The following is a 20,630-nucleotide window of genomic DNA, read 5'->3' as shown; positions in this document are numbered from 1 at the left end:
AACTGAGAGTTGGAATGGCCGCTCCCAGGCTAAGGCATTGTAGTGTGATGCTATGAATCACAACCCCCAAATTTGTAACAATTACTATGAAAATTTTAGGGGTTTGAAGAGCTCAGCTTTTCATTTGACTACACTTGCTATTTATGTTCGGAGTAATAACGATTTATACTTTTAGATATCACGGCCCGTCTCATCTATTCAGGTGAATAGGCATATATTCCACTGATACATCATTTTAAAAGAGGGAACGATCCCCATCTGGTTAGTGCAGACTCATTTTTGTACCCTCTTCATTGCATCGCCCTGAGCCGATGCCGACTAACGGGACAGCGACTAACGGGAAGGCATTTTGTCATTCTATTTTGTCGTTCCATCCCGCCATGTTCAGAATGTACAAGTCAAACCCTCCCCCCCCCCCCCCCCCACGTAGCGTCTTAATCTTTGGCTGAGGGGAATGACTAAGATCCTCCCATCACACGGGGAATGCGATCTTTAGAGAAGCCAGAAAGCAAGAACTTCTAGCAGAATAGTATTTATTAAGCCTGCGCTGTGGGCAGGATCGAATACCCACTGAAGTCCGGGGGTCAAGAGGGATTTAGCAAGGGGTTCATTCTTCACAGGATCTCGACTGCTGGCCCGCCGCCTGGCTTGTAGGCAGGGGCTACCTCCTTCACCTCCGCCATCCCACGGGTCCCTAGTCACCAGTTTGGCAGGTGGCTGTCTTTGGCTTTTACCAGCCTGCAATCCTGAAATCCAGACCGCGCTATGGAGGTTCCTCAAACGTGGGACTAATCGCTGTAGCATACATTTATCCGCGCGATGTCGCCAGCTCTTGGACGTGGTAGATGGAGCGCAAGGAAGGGTCCGTATCATCGAAACAGATTCAGAACGGGTCTCCGCTACCCAGACGAAGCCAAAGGTTGGGTCGCGTGGTCTCGAGGGCTGATTAATGAACAGCACTGGGAGAACGATCCCTTAGAATGAAGCATCCAGCAACAGCTACGTTTACACTGTGTCGCGCGTTCAGGTTCAGCCTTCGAGTTCTTGTCGCGGTTATGATGCGTGCAAGTGGACCGACAGCGTTTGGTGGTTTTCATTTTCAAGTCCCTTGTGAAGTTGTGTGACATCTTAATCGTGCGCATGTCAATAGGGAAGAAAGTCGTCGGTTCAAGGGTGAATCTCATTTTTCAGTTGAGAATTATGGGACGTAAGCCCAGGAAGAGGGAGTTGAGCAGAACGCTCATCCCGTCATTTATTTTCCCTGATTTTTCAAGTAAATGTTAACCTGGGGCCTCTTTGGCATCTTTTTGGTTTTGAAGATCTCTGATTTAAAAACTATCATCAGCGAAGGACATTAGAAAACCCTTCAGGGAAAGTTAGAGACCTTACAGGATTTACATACTATCTAAAATGTAGTTTTTTTAATTTCAAAATTGGCAGTCAACCTTCATCTCCAAGGTGGCGGAATTTGGGGTGTGCTTGTCATTCAGGTTTTGGAGAAACATTTTTATAAATTTCATGAGGTCTCCAAATGACGACGCACGAAATCGCACTTTCGGCTCAAGTACTTAATATCGAGTTCACGTACTTCCTCAAAAAACCGGGTGCCACGGTGTAAGCGGACTTAGAAGATCTGGAAGGACGGAATCATGGCAGGGCCTACGGCCTCTGAATGAACCATATTTCGTTGTGTCGATTGGCGGCGGCAGGGTTGGTATATACCGCAACGATAAATGTGTCCGGTAGATACAATTCAGGATTCTCCAGGAGTTCCGCTAACAAGCTGATTTCTCTCACAATAGACTCTTCGTTGGTGGGCCCGCCAAATGCCCTGTAAAAAACAAAGAGGGCCCAAAACCCGACTACGATTAGAATATTGGCAGTTTTACCCTTTTGGATCCTGGCTACCTCTGAGGAGATTTTTGTCCCCACATGGCTTCCTTGGCAAATATTGTTTTTCTTCTCTACTCCCGGCATCCTCCTTAGGCGAGAGTATCCATCAATCAGTCAATCAGTCTTATTTATTGAGCGCTGACTCTGGGCAGAGCACTGTACTAAGCACTCGGGAGAGTACAGTATGACAGAGTTGGCAGACACGTTCCCTGTCCATAGTGACCTGACCGGCTAGAGGATCGATACTAAAACCGAAGTTGGTGAAGTATCGTTATCTCAGGGCAGTTGAGGATTTAAAACTCATTTTTAAACGCTGTTGTATTGCACTGAGCTGGTACTGGCTAATCGGAGAGGTGAGTAGCGCTGTATTGCATGAAATCCCCCCCCGGGGGTTGTGAGAAGGAGGGGCGGAGGATAAAGTCCTGTAACTGGAGCTCTGAGAAGGAAGGCTGTGGTGATGTTTTGTTAATGAAATGTACCTGGCCTTGATTCTATTTATTTGCTATTGTTTTAAGGAGATGTTCAGTCCCCCTGATTCTATTCACTGCTATCGTTCTCGTCCGTCCGTCTCCCCCGATTAGACCGTAAGCCCGTCAGAGGGCAGGGACTGTCTCTATCTGTTACCGATTTGTACGTTCCAAGCGCTTAGTACGGTGCTCTGCACATAGTAAGCGCTCAATAAACACTATTGAATGAATGAATGTTTTGGCTGCTCTGGAGCCTGTCGATCAATCCCGTGTGCAGAGCGCTGTACGCAACGCGTACAATACAGCAGACCTGGTAGACCCGTTCCCTGCCCAAACGAGCTTAGGGGCTCAAGCTCCTCCCAGGTCCACCAGGGTCCAGAAACCGGGAGGGACGCGGGAGGGCATCGAGGACAGATCTCTGGAGGGCTGACTCAGACCTGAAAGCACCGTTCGGCATACGGGAAGGAAAAAAAAACCAATGCCGCCGTCCTCCTTAGATCGTAAAGGTCCCGTGGCTGAAATCCTATCCGGATTTCGCCAGCGTTCACTTATCCCAGCTAGTCGGCAAACTCCCGTATCCCCGCGATTGAGGGAATTCTTACCTGGCGTAGACAGTCATGGCCGACCATTCCTCGATGACTACGTCCACATCGTGGGGTCGTGGAGGCAGCTCCTGAAGGCGTTCAGGCAGGTGGTACGCTACCGTCACTGAACGCCGCACGTCCGACTGAGCTTCGTCGGTGTGAACGAGAGTCACGACGGGGACGGTCATTCCTAAATACAGCCCTGAAAGGTGACGGCACGGCAAGGGAAGTACAAAATGCCTTTGACTCGTTAGTGACCGATGATTTGGGATGATTTGGGACTTGGGCTTTTCACAGTAGAATGGATGGACGCAGTGGGTCGCGATAAAAAGGGTGGAGAGGTTCATGTTGACGGGCTAAAGAAAGTTTCTGCAGTCGCTCTTTCTTGGCTGTGTTGTAGCATCGCCACGTCTTTATTATTAATAATTAATTATAATAATAATTGTGGCATTTGTTAAGTGCTTATTATACGTCAAGCACTCTGTACCAAGAGCTGGGTTAGAGCCGAGTTCATCGGGTCCCACGTGGGACTCACATTGTAAAGCAGAAGGGACAAAAGGTATTGACTCCCCATTTTACAGATGAGGGATCTGAGGCACAGGGAAGTGAAGTGACTCGCCCAAGGTCACAAAGCAGACAAGTGGCAGAGCTGGGATTAGAACCCAGGCCCTCCCGACTCCCAGGCCCTTGGGCTACCCCCTAGGCCATGCCGCTTTACGCGATCAAGTACGCGTACATGCTGTGGTACTCGACAGCTCCTTCGTGAAGAGAATGAAAATGGAATGATGACCTTAATTACTTAAGACTTTTGCATTTTGTCATTCTATATGAATACTTTGATTTGAGCCACTTTACCCAAATGAGTAGAGCCTGATTAGATAACTCGGAAGTAAGTAAAACAAGTAAAGATGCCTCCAACTTCTAAAACCAAAGTAAAAGCCAACATTACCTGAAGAATTTTGCTCACAGATGTATTTCATAAGCTTCATGAATCCTAAACATATACTCTGCTCATATTGCTTCTCTTGCATTCTGATACAAGCCCACTTAGCTTTCTTATACTGTCGTTTTTCATATAGTACCGCGCCGTTCTGGAAATAAGAAAAAGGAGCATCACTGTATCTAACCAGGTTAGGTCGTCTGATTTGAAACTGATTACATTTCTTTTAAAAAAACAAAAACCTGCTTTTGAAACATAGGAGATTACAGGTAGAAACTGTCCATTTCAGTGTTCAAAGTTGAAGCCGGGCAGCTTGTTAAGCGCTTACTATGCCAGACACTGTGCTAAGCACTGGGATGGATACAAGCAACTTGGGTTAGACACAGTCCCCGTCCCATGTGGGGCTCATAGTCTCAATCCCCATTTTGCAGACGAGTTAACTGAGGCCAGAGAAGTGAAGTGACTTGCCAATTGCCTGCTGTACGACCTTAGGCAAGAGCGGGGATTAGAACCCATGACCTTCTGACTCCCGGGACCGGGCTCTCTCCACTACGCCGTGCTGCTTCTCTCGGATCTTCAGAGAATAAACACCAGAGACCGACTTTCCTTGCCGTCTCCAAAAGTACTAAAACACACAACTTTGTCGCAGCCCAATTCATAGCCAGGCAAAATTAGTCTGATCACATTGAGATGCCTCTTATAAATGGATTATTTATACAATGAATTCTGGACCTGAAAATACCTTGTAAGAGAGAAGGAAAACTGTCAAAGCTACCTCTGGCCTAATTAATGGTCTGAGATAAGTTTAGTCAAATGCCTTTCAGCTGTTTCAGCTTTTGATTAAATCAATTTGTCACGATTACTTAGCTTAACTGTAAATGTGAGGAATTACTTTCCCACGTTTTTTTAGGACAGTTTTACTATCTGCAATTTTAGGTTGATGTGAGGGAAAACACCCTTAAAAATGTCCTCTCCCAAATAGTGAAAATGTTTGTTTTTTTTTTAACTCTTGGTTTAAATGCTTTTGCCCTTTTTCCTCCTTTATCACTCTCTCTCTCTCTCTCTCTCTCACACTCCCTCTCCACACACACACGCACACCCCCAAATTAAGTCATCACAGTCAACATTTCAGCAGGTTAAATCCCTTGGGTTGGGCCTGGGAGTCAGGAGACCTGGGTTCTAATCCTGGCTGTGTGACCTTGGGCAAGTAGTACTCTGTACCTCAGTCTCCTCCTTTGGAAAATGGAGATTAAACGCCTCCCTCCTCTTTTAGATTGGGAGCCCCAGGAGGAGAGGGGACGGTGTCTGACTCGATTATCTTGAATCTCTTCCAGCGCTCAGCACAGTGCCGGACCCGTAATGAGCACTTAACACATACCACATCTGTAGTGGTGCCGTTGCTGTTATGGGGTCTTTTTAGTGTTACCGTCTGGGGGCTTTTCGGCCCTGACCGGAAGCGTTCAAGCCCCGTCAGAGACCTGGGATGAACGTCTGGCTGTGGGGACGATCGACTGTCCCCATCAGTGTGCGGTAGACAGTTTCCGGGTCCAAAAGAGCACTCCCAAAGCGTCTGACCTACCGCAGTGGAGTGATTCTAGACGCAGAGAAAGCTTGGCTCGCTCTAGTCTGGTGCTCGTCGTCTCATTGGACGAGCTTCAGCGGTTGGGGAACCCTTTGACAGCCAGAATTGCAATGTTATTCAAGATTTTTCTTCCTTTGGTGTCCAGGAGGAAAAAAAAAATAACAATTCCTTGTCTATTGCTTTTTAAAGCTGAGGAAAAGCTTAGCTGAGAGGATATGGGCAACATAAGCAGCTGAGCTTGAAATAGCCTTGTTTTTAAAGCAGATTAGGATAAGCCCACTTTTGATTTCTATATAAAATGGGTCCGAAACCTTTTCTGAGACGGCAAGAGAAATTTACAATAACTCCTATCTCCCAAAAAAAAAAAAAAAAAAGGCATTTAAGATCGTGGCGCAGGCTGTCAAGTCGACAGTGAATTGAGTAAGGTAAGGTCCTTCAAATGCAGATGTTCCACCGTGACTCGTGAAAGTGAAATCAGAATTTCAAAATCTGGTTTTAACAAATCTAAGCAAAGGAAAAGGTCTTTGTTCCTACATATGAATTCATTTGTAATTTTCTGTTTTACTGGTCATGAGTTTAGAATAGGCATAGCCTTTACCTTTTCTAGTTCTTTTTTTACATTTTTTTTTCCTAATTTTAATGGTGTTTGCTAAGCGCTTACTCTGTGCCAGGTGCTGTACAAGTTAATCAGGTTGGACACAGTCCTTATCTCAGATGGGGCTCACATTGGGATAATCCCCGACTCCGTCTCCCCGTCTAGACTGTAAGATCGTTGTGGGCAGGGAAACGGTCTGTCATATTGTTGTGTCGTACTCTCCCAAAGGTTTAGTACAGTGCCCTGCACCCAGAAAGCAGTCGGTAAATATGATCGATGAGGTCACGGAGGCACAGAGAAGTGAAGTGACTTGTCCAAGGTCACCCGGCAGACAAGCGGCAGAGCCGGCGGCAGAGCCCAGGTCCTTCTGACTCCCGGGTCCGTGGTCTGTCCAGTAGGTCTTGCTCTGCACTCGGGAAAGTGCAGCAGAAGCAGAGAGGCTCTATAAGACCCACAGAATCCAAGGGATCTTAGAAAGCCCTTTCCGGGCTCCTGCCGGGGTGAAGAGCAGAGGGAGAAGGGGGTATTTTTGGTAGTGGCCACGGCTACATTTCTGTGTCCGGTGGACTCCTCCGTAGCCCCACGGCTACCAGACGTGCGGTTGGCCGTGGGCGGAGACGCGGCCGTTGCCGCTCCGCTTGGCCCCTTGGATCTGGCCCAGGGGAGCCTTCTTGGCCCCGTTCCCGACTTGGGTGTCATATGCCTGTACACGCAGGTCTCCCATAGCACGGGGGGCAGGCGTTCTTGAGAAACCCGCGTGAGGAAAACACGTTGAAGTACGTACGCCTTTGCGGATGCCTCCCGGACGCTCACGAAACCTCATCGAACATTCCCAATTTCCTAAGACCAGCATCCTATCCAAAACACGCAGGGAAAGCGTGCGTATTTGGTATTTGTTAAGCGCTGACTCTGTGCCAAGCACTGTTCTAAGCACTGGGGTAGATACAAGGTAACCAAGTGGTCCCACAAAGGGCTCACGGTCCTCATGCCCAGTTTACAGATGAGGTAACTGAGGCACAGAGGAGTGACGTGACTTGCCCAAGGTCACACAGCTGACAAGCGGCAGAGCCGGGATTAGAACCCATGACCTCTGACTCCCAAACCCGGGCTCTTTCCACTGAGCCACGCTGCTTCTCAGCGTCGTGAAGGGACCGAGTCTGCCGTTGGCTCCCTGACTCATATTCAGCTCCTGGTCAACTCTGACCCCAGGGATTTGGGGGGTTTTTTGGGTCGTGTCCTTGTGCCAGCCCAGTCTTTCTCCCCACTCGGCACCTGGGTAGGGTTTTTTGGCCCTGATTAGCATCTGCACATGCACTATCTCGCTCTGGTTTCTGTTGAATTCCACCCTTCCTGCTTTTGTAGATTTGTTTGCACAATTTGTCATCACCGCTGTAGTTTTCTTTTCGCCCAGAGTGTTAACCACCCCGCCTAGCCAATGCAGATTCGATGACCTCCAGTCTCAGTTTCTCAGTCTGGGTTATCAATAAAGATATTGAATCCATCGAGCGTATTTATCGAGCGCCTACTGCGCGCAGAGGCCGCCCTGAGCGCTTCGGAGAGTACAACAGAACGATCGGATACGTTCCCTGCCCATAACGTGCTCTTTATCAAGCACTGCTAGGTGCCAGTCACTGTCCAAAGCCCTGGGGTAGATGTCTCGGATCAGACACAGAAGGGAACTGTTCCCAGGACCCGATTTCTGGGCCGGGGGAGGCGATCATCTGATCTGTGTCCTCTTTATGGAATAATAATTCCATTATAGGAGTGCCTAGTTCTGGGCGGGCGGGGTACGGCCCACGGCTAGATCCGTTCACCAACTGCTTGAGTCCCGCCCTGCCTCCCAGCCCACCGTAGATGTGGTCGGCCATCCCTCTTGCGTGCTCCGGCCCCGCTGCGTCCAGTACTTCTGAGGGCCGCAGTTGGGGGGAGGGGTTATTGATTTGTATCTGTAGTGGCCTTGCAGTCCGGCAGAAGCCCGGGAGCAGAAGCACCGTGACTTTTGGCTCTTAAAGTTTACAGCTCCCTGGCTCTTAAACACGACAACCAGGAGACTCGCTCGACCTTATTAAGTGGCCCTGGAGCGCAAATCACCGTCCTCCCCTTGAGCCCCCAGAGTCTTCCTTTCCTGTCTTCGTAAAAGATGGGCGCACCATTTGCTCAAGGACCCTTCCTGCTAGTTCTCAAAAGATGAGAGCCGCTAAGTACGAGTTGTGATTTGAAAACCGTGGGCTGTTTTGCTGGCTGCTGCCCTTAAAACACATTATGAAGATGAAAATGACACATTCATTGAGTTTGGTACGGTGTTTGGCACCCAGTTGACGCTTGATGGGTGTTATCTCGCCTCCTTTCACTGGGCTCCCTCTCACGTCCCCTGCCCCTCGGCAGCAAGGACTGATGGAGCCGGCCAGTCTCCCTGCAACGGCCCCCGGCCCTAGAGCCCCGCTGGAAACTTTACCCCCTCCTGCTACACCCACCCTGTTGGCCTAGGTAGGACGCCAGATGTCAGGGTGCATCTTGACGGTTTTCACTCCCTATGTCTTTAAAAACCTCATAGCCTTGGATGCGCCTGTTTTGGAACTTCAAACTGTCTTGGTTAGTATTTCAAATGTTGTTCCCTGATGACCAGATTTCACAAGTTACCATTTCTTACGTATCAAATGTATCCGTCCGGTCGTATTTACTGAGCGCAGAGCACTGTACTGTGCGCTTGGAAAGTACAATTGGGCAACAAAGGGAGACAATCCCTGCCCACAACGGGCTGACAGTCTAGAAGGGGGGAGGTGGGCATCAAAACAAGTGAGGGGGCTCCTCTGTTCTGGCCTCGGGTCTTACCTTTTCCTTGCGCTGCAGTATCGTAAAGGGCACGGTCTCCCTTTCCTGCTGTTGGTTATTTCTGGTCAGCTGTTGGATCGGCTCTGCCATGTCTGCGTTAAGACAGATTAGATATGATAAATGAATCCCTCTTTGTCACTTTTTTAAATTTAGTTTTTACAACTGTATCGGACCCGCTCTAGTATAACATGAGATGCTTGAATATTCCACCCTTTTGAAATCTTCTTATAGAGAGAGATGTCAACTTATTATATTCTCCCATCTCCCTTACGTCTGGGCGCTCTAACTTCTCTACTCAAGCCAGTCAGCCAGGACATCTCCTCACTTTCTTTCAAAGTCTGCGGACCCTCATCTCCTCCACAGCGTCTTTCCTGACCCGAGTTACCTCTCTCAACCAGCGTTAATCAGATGACATTGTTGCTCTGAATTGTGATTTAAGAGTGAAGAGCTGGGCCAACACCCATGAACCTGGACTGGGTTGGAGTGGGATGAAGTCTCTGACCTGGTCTTCCCCAACCTCCTTCTCACCCACCCGGGAGAGGGAAAAAAAACCAAAACAAAACTGCTCTCCCCACTCCCTACAGGGAGAGTTCAGAACGGTGGCTACCGTTGAATTCACCGTAGGCAGCAGGAAGGATCAGGAGCTACAAAGAGGGAGGAATGGGTGGTGGAAGCTAGAAAGGGGTCCTAACGGGGTCTGAAACCAAGATGCGGGCTTCTCGTCTTGCTGCAACTCGGGACTCTGGGTCACAGTGGACCAAGGGCCCCCCTGCGCATGCCGCACGTGGGGACGAAACACAGCGGGAAGAAAATGAAGAGTGACCTTTTCCAACCCCCTTTCCCCTCCCCGCTCCCCCCAGTCTGGCCACAGTCTAAGCCATTTTCTGCCATCTCAGGAACCCTCCGTTGGCTCCAGAAAGACCTTAAGACTGGTTCCACCTAAAGCCGACCTGGCGTGGCCCATGCCAGGCCCCCTCCGCCCCTCCTCTTCACCAGCCTCATCCCCTGCCCCCTTCCCATCCATTTCAGGCCCCGCCAAGTACGGGCAGGGACCTAGATTTCCAGCCCTTGCAGGTCTCTAACCTGCCTGCGGCTCGTATTCTGTTTGTGCCTTACAGATGCGCTGGCAGAGGAAGGAAGGGAGCGTGCCCAGTTTGCTCCGTGTCGTGCCAGGCTCGGGGGGTGAGGATGGGATAGGGTTGGGTGGCCAAGGAGGGAGCAGCTTCCAGTTCCCCCTCCCTCCCGGCTCTGAAACGGGTCGCAGATGTTTCTCAGGTCCACCACGGCCCAGCCCCCGGCTCCCTGTGGCGATCCCCCCAAAATCACCCCCTGCCTGGGGCTCTAATGGAGCGAGAAAATCCCGGGGTCCCTGATCAGCCTGCAGGAGCTAAAGACGAGGAGGGACCCGGGGATCCAATCTGAGATTCCGTCCTTTGGTTTATATAATCTGAAACAAAGCTTTCCTCAATATTTAGCCCGTCCGCGGCGGTTTTAACGGCGGGATCTTCGAAGCGTGGGAACAAGGGTAGAGTGGAATTTGAAATGAGGAAATCGAGGATCCGGCTAGAAAAGAAACGAGTGGATCTGTGAAGTTTAGAACTAGGAGAAAATAGAATTTCAGAGAGGGAGAAATAGAACGCTGCTGGAAAAGAAACAAAACAAGCAGATATGCAATCGTGCTTCGTTTTTTTTTTTCCCCTGGTCAGTATTGTGATGGCGGGTAGTTTCAATTTTATTGTGCCAGCTGGCTAGGAACGCATAGGGATCACTGGTTTTATGACGTGTGATACGATCTCTCAAGTCGAGGCATTCTCATAAAAAGACGTTTTAAGGTCTCGAATTGAAACGTTTAACGGTCCTACAATCTCAGAACCCGATTTTGGTAGAAGCCAGATCTTTCTTCGGGCGAATGTGTTGTTTCCTTGCCTCGTGTGCTGGCGGCTCGTGCTCTCGTTAAATGCGAAGTACGTAAAACGAGTGCGGTTGAATAGGAAGATCCTTAGTACAATAGCTTTTTTAAATGGAATTCATTAAATGCTCACCACGCGCCAGGCACCGTGCCGAGTGCTGGGGTAGACAACGGGCTAATCGGGTTGGAGCCAAGTCCGTGTCCCACGTGGGGTCTACGGTCTTTTACAGATGAGGTAACTGAGGCACAGAGAAGTTAAGCGACTTGCCCAGGGTCACACAACAGACAAGCGCTTTCTGAAGCGGAGCTTGGTGTGTTCGTGTGTGTGTGTGTGTGTGTTGGGGGGCTGGAGGGGTGTCTGTCCGACCGCTCCCCACCCCCACACCGCACTGTAAGACACTGAGCCCGGAATGTCCTAACCATCATTTCTGCAGGTCCCTTTGGCTTGGGTGAGAGCTGAGTGACTACGCTGTAAAAAAAAAAATGATGGTATTCGTTAAGCGCTTACTATGCGCAAAGCACTGTTCTAAGCGCTGGAGGGGGGCGGATACAAAGTGATCGGTTTGTCCCCCCGTGGGGCTCACAGTCTTCATCCCCATTTTACGGACGAGGTAACCGAGGCACAGAGAAGCGAGGGGACTTGCCCAGAGTCACACAGAGGACGAGCGGCGGAGCCGGGATTAGAACCCGCGACCTCTGACTCGCAAGCCCGGGCTCTTTCCACCGAGCCACGCTGCTCCTGTAGCGGCCCGTGGTCCGCGCACCCGTCTTCCCCGCCCCCTCCCTAATGCTCTCCGAGTCCGACGCCAGGCGGTCGGTCGTACCGGTGAGCGCTTACCGCGTGCAGGGCGCTGTATTAAACGCTCGACTGCCGTGCGCGTTGCCGATCCCGGATGGTTTGCGCCCCGCGGGTCACCGTTGAAGGGGCGGGGGGCGGTCGAGACGGCCCCAAGCCCGGCGGAGCGGCCAGAGCCCGGGCCCGGGCGGGGGGGGTCAGAGGTCACGGGTTCTAATCCCGGCCCCGCCACCCGTCCGGCCGCTCGACCTCTCCGCGCCTCGGTCACCTCATCTGTCGGATGGGGATCGAGACCGCGTCCCACGCGATTCGCACCCATCCGCTCGGGCGCTCGGGACGGCGCCCGGCCCGCGGCGGGCGCCTTCGGGAGCGGAGCCTCCCTCCGGGCCCGACCGTCCCCGCGGCCCGGTTTTCGAGCGGCCCCTCCAGGAAGGGCGGGAATCGGACGATCCTCCTTATTAATAGTAACGCCGGTATCCATTGAGCGCCCGCCGGGTGCGGAGCGCTGTACCGAGCGCCCGGGAGAGCACGGGACCACGGGGAGGGGGATCGGAAACCAATAAGGGTTCCTTTCTCGGAGAAGCAGCGCGGCTCGGTGGCCGGAGCCCGGACTGGGGGGCGGGGGGGGTGGGGTCGGGGGTCGTGGGTCCGAATCCCGGCCCCGTCGGCCGGGCGACTCTGTCGCTTCGCCGCCCCGGGCCTCGGTTCCCTCATCTGGAAAATGGGGATTCACTGAATCGTATTTAGTGAGCGCTGGCCACGTGCAGGGCGCCGTGCTAAGCGCTTGGAATGGACGACCCGGCGACAGAGAGAGAGACCGTCCCTGCCCAGCGACGGGCTTGTGGGGGACCGGCGGATCGCCTCGTAGCCCTCCCAGCGTTCAGCGGAGTGCTTGGCGCCGAGGAGGCGCTTAGGAAGTACCGTCCTTCTTACGAAAGGAGGGACTAGAAAGCCGTAGAGGAGGGCTGTGGAGAGGGTCCCGGGCTTACCTGCGGGCACGTCCACCCGGTGGCTTCGTCCCACCGCCTGCCAGTAGCGGAGCAGCCGCTCCTGCTCGGGGGGCGCCCCCGCCGCCGCCGCCCCCGCCGGAGCGTCGGCGGCCGGACCCGCCAGGTCCTCCGGGGTGATGGTCCCGCCGGGGCCCGACCCGCCCCCCGAGCCCCCCAAAGCCCCCGAGCCCCCCAGCGCGCAGCCCCCGCCCCCAAAGCCCTCCCGCTGCATCCCTCCCTCCCTCCCTCCCGCCCGCCCGCCCGGCCGAGCCTCCCCCGCCGCCCGCTCCGCCACACCTTTTAAAGGCGGCGGCCCGAGGGGCGGGGCCCGGGCCGGGGCCCGCGGCCAATGGGGCGGGGAGGGCTCGGGGCCCGCAGCCAATGGGCGGGGAGGGGCGGGGCCCGGCTTCGAGGGGGCGGGGCCGGGCGGGAGCCAATGGGCGGAGAGGGGCGGGGCCCGGCTCCGAGGGGGGAGGGGCGGGAGCGGACCGTCTCCCGTCCCCCCCCCCCCCCCAGGTTCATTCATTCATTCAACAGTAATAATAATGGTGGTTTTTATTAAAGCACTTACTATCTCGATTCTATTTAGTGGCTCTTGATTCTATTCATTTGCTATTGTTTCAAGCAGCCTGGCGCAGTGGAAAGAGCACGGGCTGTGGAGTCCAGGGCTCATGAGTTCGAATCCCAGCTCTGCCACCTGGCAGCTGTGTGACTGTGGGCCGGTCACGTAACTTCTCTGGGCCTCAGTTCCCTCGTCTGTAAAATGGGGATTAAGACTGTGAGCCCCACGTGGGACGACCTGATTCCCCTGTGTCCACCCCAGCGCTTAGAACAGTGCCCGGCACATAGTAAGCGCTTAACAGATACCAACATTGATTCTCTTTTTCGCTATTGTTCTCGTCTGTCCGTCTCCCCCGATTAGACTGTGAACCCGTCAGGGGGCAGGGACTGTCTCTAGCTGTTACCGATCTGTCCATTCCAAGCGCTTAGTACAGTGCTGTGCACGTAGTAAGCGCTCAATAGATACTATTGAATGAATGAATGAATGAATGAATATGGGCAGGGCACCGTTCTAAGCGCTGGGGTGGATCCAGGGTCATCAGGTCGTCCCACGTGAGGCTCACGGTCTTCGTCCCCATTTTACAGATGAGGTGACCGAGGCACAGAGAAGTGAAGTGACTCGCCCACAGTCACACAGCTGATAAGCGGCGGAGCAGGGATTCGAACCCGTGACCTCTGACTCCCAAGCCCGGGCTCTTCCCACTGAGCCGCGCCGCCTCCGGGATGACGATGAGGATGGTGTTCGTTAAGCGCCTACTGCGCTTGGAGCCCGACGACCCGAGCGTGACCTCTCCTTCTTCTCACCTGCAGGTCTTGGAAGCCTTCGCCAGTCCCTTGATCCGAATGAACGTGTTGACGCGGCGGGACATCTCCAACCTCACCAAGTATCAGATCGTTCTAGCCAGAGATCAGTTTAGGAAAAACCCCTCCCCCAACGTCGTCGTGAGTGTTCCGTTTCATTTTGTTCTGGGTGTCGGAGCTCGTTTTCCCCCACTTTCGTTCCTTCCTCCGGTGAATTCCCAGCCCCCCGCCCTCCCCCGCTCATTTCTAGCCCTTGGGGACTCACCGCTTCCCACCCTCGGCACTCTTTTCTCTTCGTATTCGGTTGTACGTTCAGTTATTCGTCTTGACCGTCGGTAAGTATCTTTACGCCGCTCCGTTTTTCGGGCATCTGTTCTTTCTCCTTGTGGACGGGGAACGCGTCACTCGTTCGTCTTGTACTTCCCAGATGGTGAGTTCAGTGCCCCGCATGCTCTGAGAAGGTGCTCATTAAATAGTACCGCTCGTACTACTAGAACAGAAGGAATTTCCCGCAATCCCGAATGAACGAAATGATCGTTTTGAGCTTTGGACTTCGATCACCGTTTTTCACCCCGAGGCCCTTTTTGGCGTTCCAAATAAATCGATCTGGGGATTTTTTTGTAACAGATGCGTCTCGGTAGGGGTACGGAGGTCTCTGTGGGTCCTTTAGGGCTGTACTGTAGATGTTTCAACAGCTTATTCTCAAGTGGTCACCCACTCCATCGCATTTTCCCTCTGACTTGGAGAAGGGGGGTGGTTTCCTCAAGTGACCTTCCTGCTAGATATGTTCGCATCTGTGGTCAATTTATTTCTGTTCGTGTCCGTCTCCCCCTCTGGACTAATTTCGTTGCACGTGGGGAACGCGTTCGCCCAACTGTGATGCCGTACGCTCCCAAGCGCTCAGTTCGGGGCTCCGCGCACAGTAAGCGCTCCACAAATGCAGCCGATCGATTGGTCTCTGCATAATGTAAGGCAGAGGCGGGGCTGGGGTCTCCAGGAGGTGGGGGGCTGAAAGAGGGCACGGGCCCTGAGAAAGGTTGTAGAAAGAGAGGAGAGGGGAAGGGGAGGGGAGGAGTGGGAAGGTCGGCAGGAAAGAGAGAGGCCCGCCGCGCTCCTTTTCCGTCCCTCGCCATCCTTCCGACCTGATCCCCGCTGCTGTGCCGGAGGGAGGCGGCGGGCAGCCGACGGCAGCCTCGGCTGCCTGGTCGAGCCAAGGACGGAATCAGTCGCAAGTATTTTCTCGAGCGTCTGCTGCGTGATGAGCCCTCTACTAACACTTGGGAGGGTACAGAAGAGTTAGAAACCCTGACCCCTGCCCTCAAGGAGCTTATAGTCCTCGAGGGGAGAAGTCGACGTATCTCCGGCCCAGTTGGCAACGGATCCGTGGCCCCTCCGGTCCGGTAGAGCACGATGCGCTCTCGAATCGGTCCTGGAGAAGGCGCCCCGAGTTCTGTCGCAGGAGGTCGGAATAGGTGAAATGCTTCAAAGAGTAGGAATCCAATTTAGAAGGATTGCCTTAACTAAAGGCAGAGAAATTGAGGAGCTGCTAATTATTCAGGCGTATTTTATTGAGCGCTTACTGTGTACAGAGCGGTGGGCTAAGCGCTTGGGAGGGTCCAGTACAGCAATAAAGAGTCGATCCCTGCCCACAATGAGCGCAAAGTCTAGAGGTAATTAGTCTTAAAATCTTAAATGCCAAGCATTCACTTCTGAAGAAGTAGAGTGCCGTGTGCGGTTTTGTCGAAAAAAGGGCCGGAGACTTTTTCCCACCTGTGACCCACTTAAAATCTCAGTTCCTTAATGAAACCCTTTTTTGACTGCTAAAAATAGCTGTGACCGTCTCCGTAGCCGAATTCCTAAGTTTTGGGGAGACAGATCCTCTGTTGTGCGATTCTTTCGGGTGCAAGTTGGTGCAGGCACACCGGTTTGGCTGACTGTTGCCGTGACGACCTCGCCGGGCAACGTTAATCATATCTCATCTTTGGAAATGACTCTGATGTGAACTTTTTTCAGGGGATTCAGCAAGGCGTAGTTGAAGGGCAGCTCGCTCTTTGTATTAGCTTATATCATGGTTTTGAGCTACTGCAGCAGATGGGACTGAGGTCATTCTACATGTTCCTGCGTGGAATTATGGACGGAACTAAAGGTAAAGAAACAGACCGTTTTTATTGGATTTTAAAAGACAGCTCTTGAAGTGCTTTGGCTTAGTTTTAAAAGATGTTCCACCCTGACTAATTTTAGGCAAAATATTTTTAATATCAAAATTTTAAAATTTCAAAATTTTGAAACGACTGATCACGTGGCTTCGTAATTAACTTTTTCTGGAAAAAAGGACTATGGAAAATCGAAAAATGGGAATTTATCGATATTAATGTCTCTGTCCCCGCCGCCAGACCGTAAGCTTGTTGTGCGTAAGGAACCCTCCCAAGCGCTTAGTGCTCTGTGCTCTGCCCCGCAGTAAGCGTTCTATCGATACGGATCGAGTGCTTGATTAAAAGTAATTGTCATTACTTTCCATATTTAAAGCTTTCCAAAACTTTGGTTGTCGAGATTTAACTTATAGTTAGACTAAAAATTAGGCTTCAAATTGAGGCCTTCATTGGGAAATCTCTCCTTGATTTTAAAGGCTTGGCTCGTTCAAGAAATGAACTCGGTCGGAACGGGGACTTCATGAAGCTGTATAAACTCCTGGAAGGCATGTTCCCAGACAGTCGGACACCTACGGGAAGTAACGTCGGCATTGGCGCCACCCGGATAGGTCTGTGGACGTCTCTGAAATTGGATCTGTGTTTGTCGTGGGCTTCCTTCCGTCTTGGTCGTGTTCCGGGGGTGTACGTCTGCGTATTCATGGACGTGGTTGCGTAGCAACAAGCTTGTCAAGTATCCGAAGCTTTTGTGTACTGTGTTCAGCAGTTTTCAGAACTGAACCACAAAAGACTGAAAAGTAAACTTCAAGTTGGCTGGGGATTTTTGACAACCAACCAAGACTTTATCTGTAGAAACACACTGGAAGGAAGTTCTGTGTTTTCCTTGTTGAAGGATGAGAAGCACGGTAGATCCTCGATGACCGTCAGCTGCATAACAGCAGGGAATGACATAATCGGGCAAGAAAAGGATAAAGGGAGGAGACCTTTATCAGCACCCAACACACCCCTTGCATTTCTTTAGAGATCCTCCAGTTCCAATTTCCAAGACCAACATTATTGAAAAAGCTACTCTCTGCCAGTACCTGGAAGAGAACAGTTCTGGAACCTTATTTTTTAAGGGAAAGGGAGTTCGGGATGGCGGGAAGAGGAAGAGATGCCGTGCAAGATAGGCGCTATTGGGAACATAATCTGAGATTCCCAAAAAAGCCCAGAGAGGGAGTGAGGATGTGGGGGACGGCTGTGGCTTCTGCCATCATTGGCTTGTTCCCCAACGGAACAAGTGGTAGGGTGCCACACCCTGAGGAAATAAAGAAAAAATGGAAGTCCAGATGGACGGGTGGGTGGAGAGATGAGAGGGAAGGAAAAAAAAATGACTTGACCACAGCTGCCGCTCTTGCAAAATCCTGGGGATTTTTTTTCTTTTTAAGGTATTTGTTAAGCATTTACTACGTGCCAGGCACCGTACTAAGCGCTGGGCTATTGGATGGGTTGGAACCGGAGGGCCCCAAAGGGCCGAGCAGAAGGTAGCTGCTGCCACAGCAGATTGTGGATGGGATTGCTGGAAGTCTGAGGGAGGAAATGCCTGGGAGCAAGAGCAGAGTCCACCTGTCAGTCGCTGCTGCCAACCAATGGGAAAGCCAGCTGTGACTGCTGGATTTGGAGGACCGGTGTTGGGGAAATAACATTTTGTGGAATTTTATAAACACCCATTTGGTTTCCCAACCTGTTTTTTTCCTACGTGGGTTATTTCCACTGCCGTTGAAATACGATTTTCCTTGCAGTCGTGTTTTCCATCAACTTAGTTTTATGTGAACTGCCTAAGGCAAGTTGGATTGAAGACTTGAAAGCTCCATTTGAAGAGGAGATTGGGGTAGGGGGAGAAAACAGAAAATGCCCAGTGTGTTCAGAAATGTGGAGTTGCTTTTGATCTTGGTTATTTGCTCTGTTGCAGGACATGAAGATCAAAAGATTTTCTATAGCCATCCCAAATTAAAAAAATTAGAAGAAGTTGTAGTGGAACACTTCAGGACATGGAAAGGTGGGTTACTGAACCTCATCAGGGCAAGGGAGATTTCATGTTGGCGTGCGCTGACAGCCCAGCTCAGATCTTCTTGACAACGGTATTGCCTGGCCAGAAGGAAATTTACCGTCTAATCTTTTTCAACTATTGAGCCACTGTCATGTGGGCTTGAAAATAAAAGAGTGCTTTTCTGTTACTTTCTCTTCCATTATTTAAATTTGCTTTTCCTGCTGTTGCTTTTTTATCCAGCCAAAAAATCCCCAATTTACGCTTTTCCCAGTTTTCCTCTCATGTCCTTAAAATCTACCTTTCTTCTGAAATGTAGGCCTCTTAGAAACGTTCTTTCTCTGAGGTTCTATTTACTAATTTGCCTGATTCTTTTTTCTTTATTAGCGTCTTTGTTCTTGAAAGGAAAACTATGGAACGAAACGTTGCTTTAACCCCTTAATAACGTTCAGAGCGCCGTGGGTTTTAAAAATGTTTTGTATTCAACAGATCACGGGGTATCTGAAAACGGATGTGATAGTACCAGGGTTATGATCTTCTCCTCGTTTCGAGACAGCGTCCAAGAAATTGCAGACATGCTTCATCAGCACCACCCTGTTATCAGAGCCATGTCGTTTGTCGGGCACGCTTCGGGGAAGAACGTGAAGGGTTTCACCCAGAAGGAGCAACTTGAGGTAATCGCGAGTCTTTCCGATAATAGAGACGTACTGACCTTACCCCCTTATTTCCTATTCTTGTAGCGTCGTGGTTGAGTTACTAAACGGGGTGCCTGTCAAAGATTGTCTTTAAAAGTTACACATATCTGTAAAGGTAAAAGTACAGTACTTCTCATTTAAAGCACTCTTGGAAAAATGTCTTAGTTTTTTTTTTTAAACAAAAAGGTAGAGACTTCAGGACATTTTCTCTGCTCAGAGTATGTTGGCGTGGACCTTGATTAAGTGTATTTTTTTTTCCCATTTCGGAGCAGCTCTGGGCTAATTTTTTTACATGGAAGTGTGACTTATACCTTGTTTCCCAACGATGGGGTTAAGACCCAGAGAATTAGAAGTGGCTCTACAGCCCCCGAATCTGTAGGTGAACCGACTCTCCTGGAGTTTGTCTAGTGAACGAACAGCTGTGATTTGGGGCTACTCCAGAGGACAGAGGGAACGGTGTCTCTCCCCAGTGGTCTGCTGAGCTGGACTCCCAACCCTGTTTTTATCCCAGGCCCCTGACAAAAGGTGGGAGTTTTCAAACGGCTGAAAAGACGCAAGGCTCTCTGAAGCATACCCCTTCTATTGGCTGGCTTACCCTATTTTTTAAGCACTTATTCATGTAAAAGAGCCATTTTTCCTCTATCTTATTAGGTTTTTCTCCCCCACTAAGACTGACAGTTCCCTGAGGGCAAAGATCATTCTGTCCTGTGCTTTCCGAGCTTTCAGTATAGTACCGGCTATATAGTAGGTGTTCAGTAAGGATGATTTGATTGATTGCTAGCCACTTCACCCAACTTGGTTTGTCCGCTCTATTTTCAGTCATGTTCTTTATTCCATCATCCAATTTCGTGTTTCGAATGGTAAATATGTTCGTGCCCAGTTCAACCAATCATTAATTCATCCATTGTCGTATTTATTGAGCGCTTTCTGTGTGCAGAGCACTGTACTGACCACTTGGGAAATACAGTTCGCAATAGAGCCAATCCCAGCCCACAGCGGGCTTAGAGTCTAGGAGGGGGCAGGCAGACATCAAAACAGGTAAACAGGCATCAATAGCACCATTAAACATAAATAGAATTATAGATGTATACACAGCATTAATAAAAAAAAAGTAGACTTATAGTTATAAATGTGTACATATATGCACCAATCGCATTTATCGAGTGCTTACTGTGTGCAGAGCTCATCACTGGCCTCTCGAGAGCATCACTTCTTTCATTCCGTGACACCCTGTTTCCTATTTTCCTCCCACCCCACTCCCCCCGCACCCCCTCATTCTCCAACTCTCACCTACCCAGCTTTTGCCTCAGCGACTTGGGAGAAACACATTGGCAGAAACCTACTGTAATTTGGGAGACTGTGTGATATAAATAAGCATACCCCATCAGGATTGGGCCCATCAAGAAATGAGCTCTCTAGAAAATTTGATCTTTTTTGTCTTTTGGAATAATCCTCACTTCAGGTAGTGAGACAGTTTCGCGATGGTGGATATAACACCCTGGTCTCGACCTGTGTTGGGGAAGAAGGTCTGGATATTGGAGAGGTTGATCTTATAGTCTGTTTCGATGCCCAAAAGAGTCCAATTCGCCTCGTGCAACGAATGGGAAGAACCGGCCGCAAACGTCAAGGCAGGATTGTGGTGATTCTGTCAGAAGGAAGAGAAGAACGAGTAAGTGTTGTATCAGAGGAGTGTAGTTCAAGTGGACAAATCGCTTGTGCCTGACCCTGATATTTTTCTGAACGGGGGGAAAAAAAAGAGGGGGGAAGGGAAGGAGGGAGAGATCCGTTTTGCTGAGAAAAGAAAATGCTGTTT

At 50.7% G+C, this 20,630-nt stretch overlaps 2 protein-coding genes across 2 annotated transcripts in view; one reads left to right on the top strand and one right to left on the bottom strand.

Moving 5' to 3' along the window:
• FANCM (FA complementation group M) overlaps nt 1-20,630 on the top strand; it is a 48,824-nt gene that overhangs the window by 4,736 nt on the left and 23,458 nt on the right. Inside the window, exons 5-10 of the mRNA XM_029078805.1 lie at nt 13,959-14,090; nt 15,963-16,095; nt 16,576-16,707; nt 18,048-18,134; nt 18,612-18,796; nt 20,280-20,486. Of these exons, the coding sequence (XP_028934638.1) occupies nt 13,959-14,090; nt 15,963-16,095; nt 16,576-16,707; nt 18,048-18,134; nt 18,612-18,796; nt 20,280-20,486 (876 nt within the window). The remainder of the gene's footprint in view (nt 1-13,958; nt 14,091-15,962; nt 16,096-16,575; nt 16,708-18,047; nt 18,135-18,611; nt 18,797-20,279; nt 20,487-20,630) is intronic.
• LOC120638796 (heme-binding protein 1-like) lies at nt 517-8,985 on the bottom strand. The gene is made up of 4 exons (XM_039914019.1): nt 8,894-8,985; nt 3,894-4,035; nt 2,963-3,146; nt 517-1,831 (listed from the first exon to the last, which is right to left on the bottom strand). The coding sequence occupies exons 1-4, from the start codon at nt 8,981-8,983 to the stop codon at nt 1,660-1,662; spliced, it is 588 nt and encodes a 195-aa protein (XP_039769953.1). The 5' UTR covers nt 8,984-8,985; the 3' UTR covers nt 517-1,659.

The sequence above is a fragment of the Ornithorhynchus anatinus genome, chromosome 14 (assembly GCF_004115215.2).
Source record: "Ornithorhynchus anatinus isolate Pmale09 chromosome 14, mOrnAna1.pri.v4, whole genome shotgun sequence".
In the NCBI taxonomy this organism is placed as follows: Eukaryota; Metazoa; Chordata; class Mammalia; order Monotremata; family Ornithorhynchidae; genus Ornithorhynchus; species Ornithorhynchus anatinus.
This window is presented reverse-complemented; position numbering and strand designations above follow the sequence as displayed.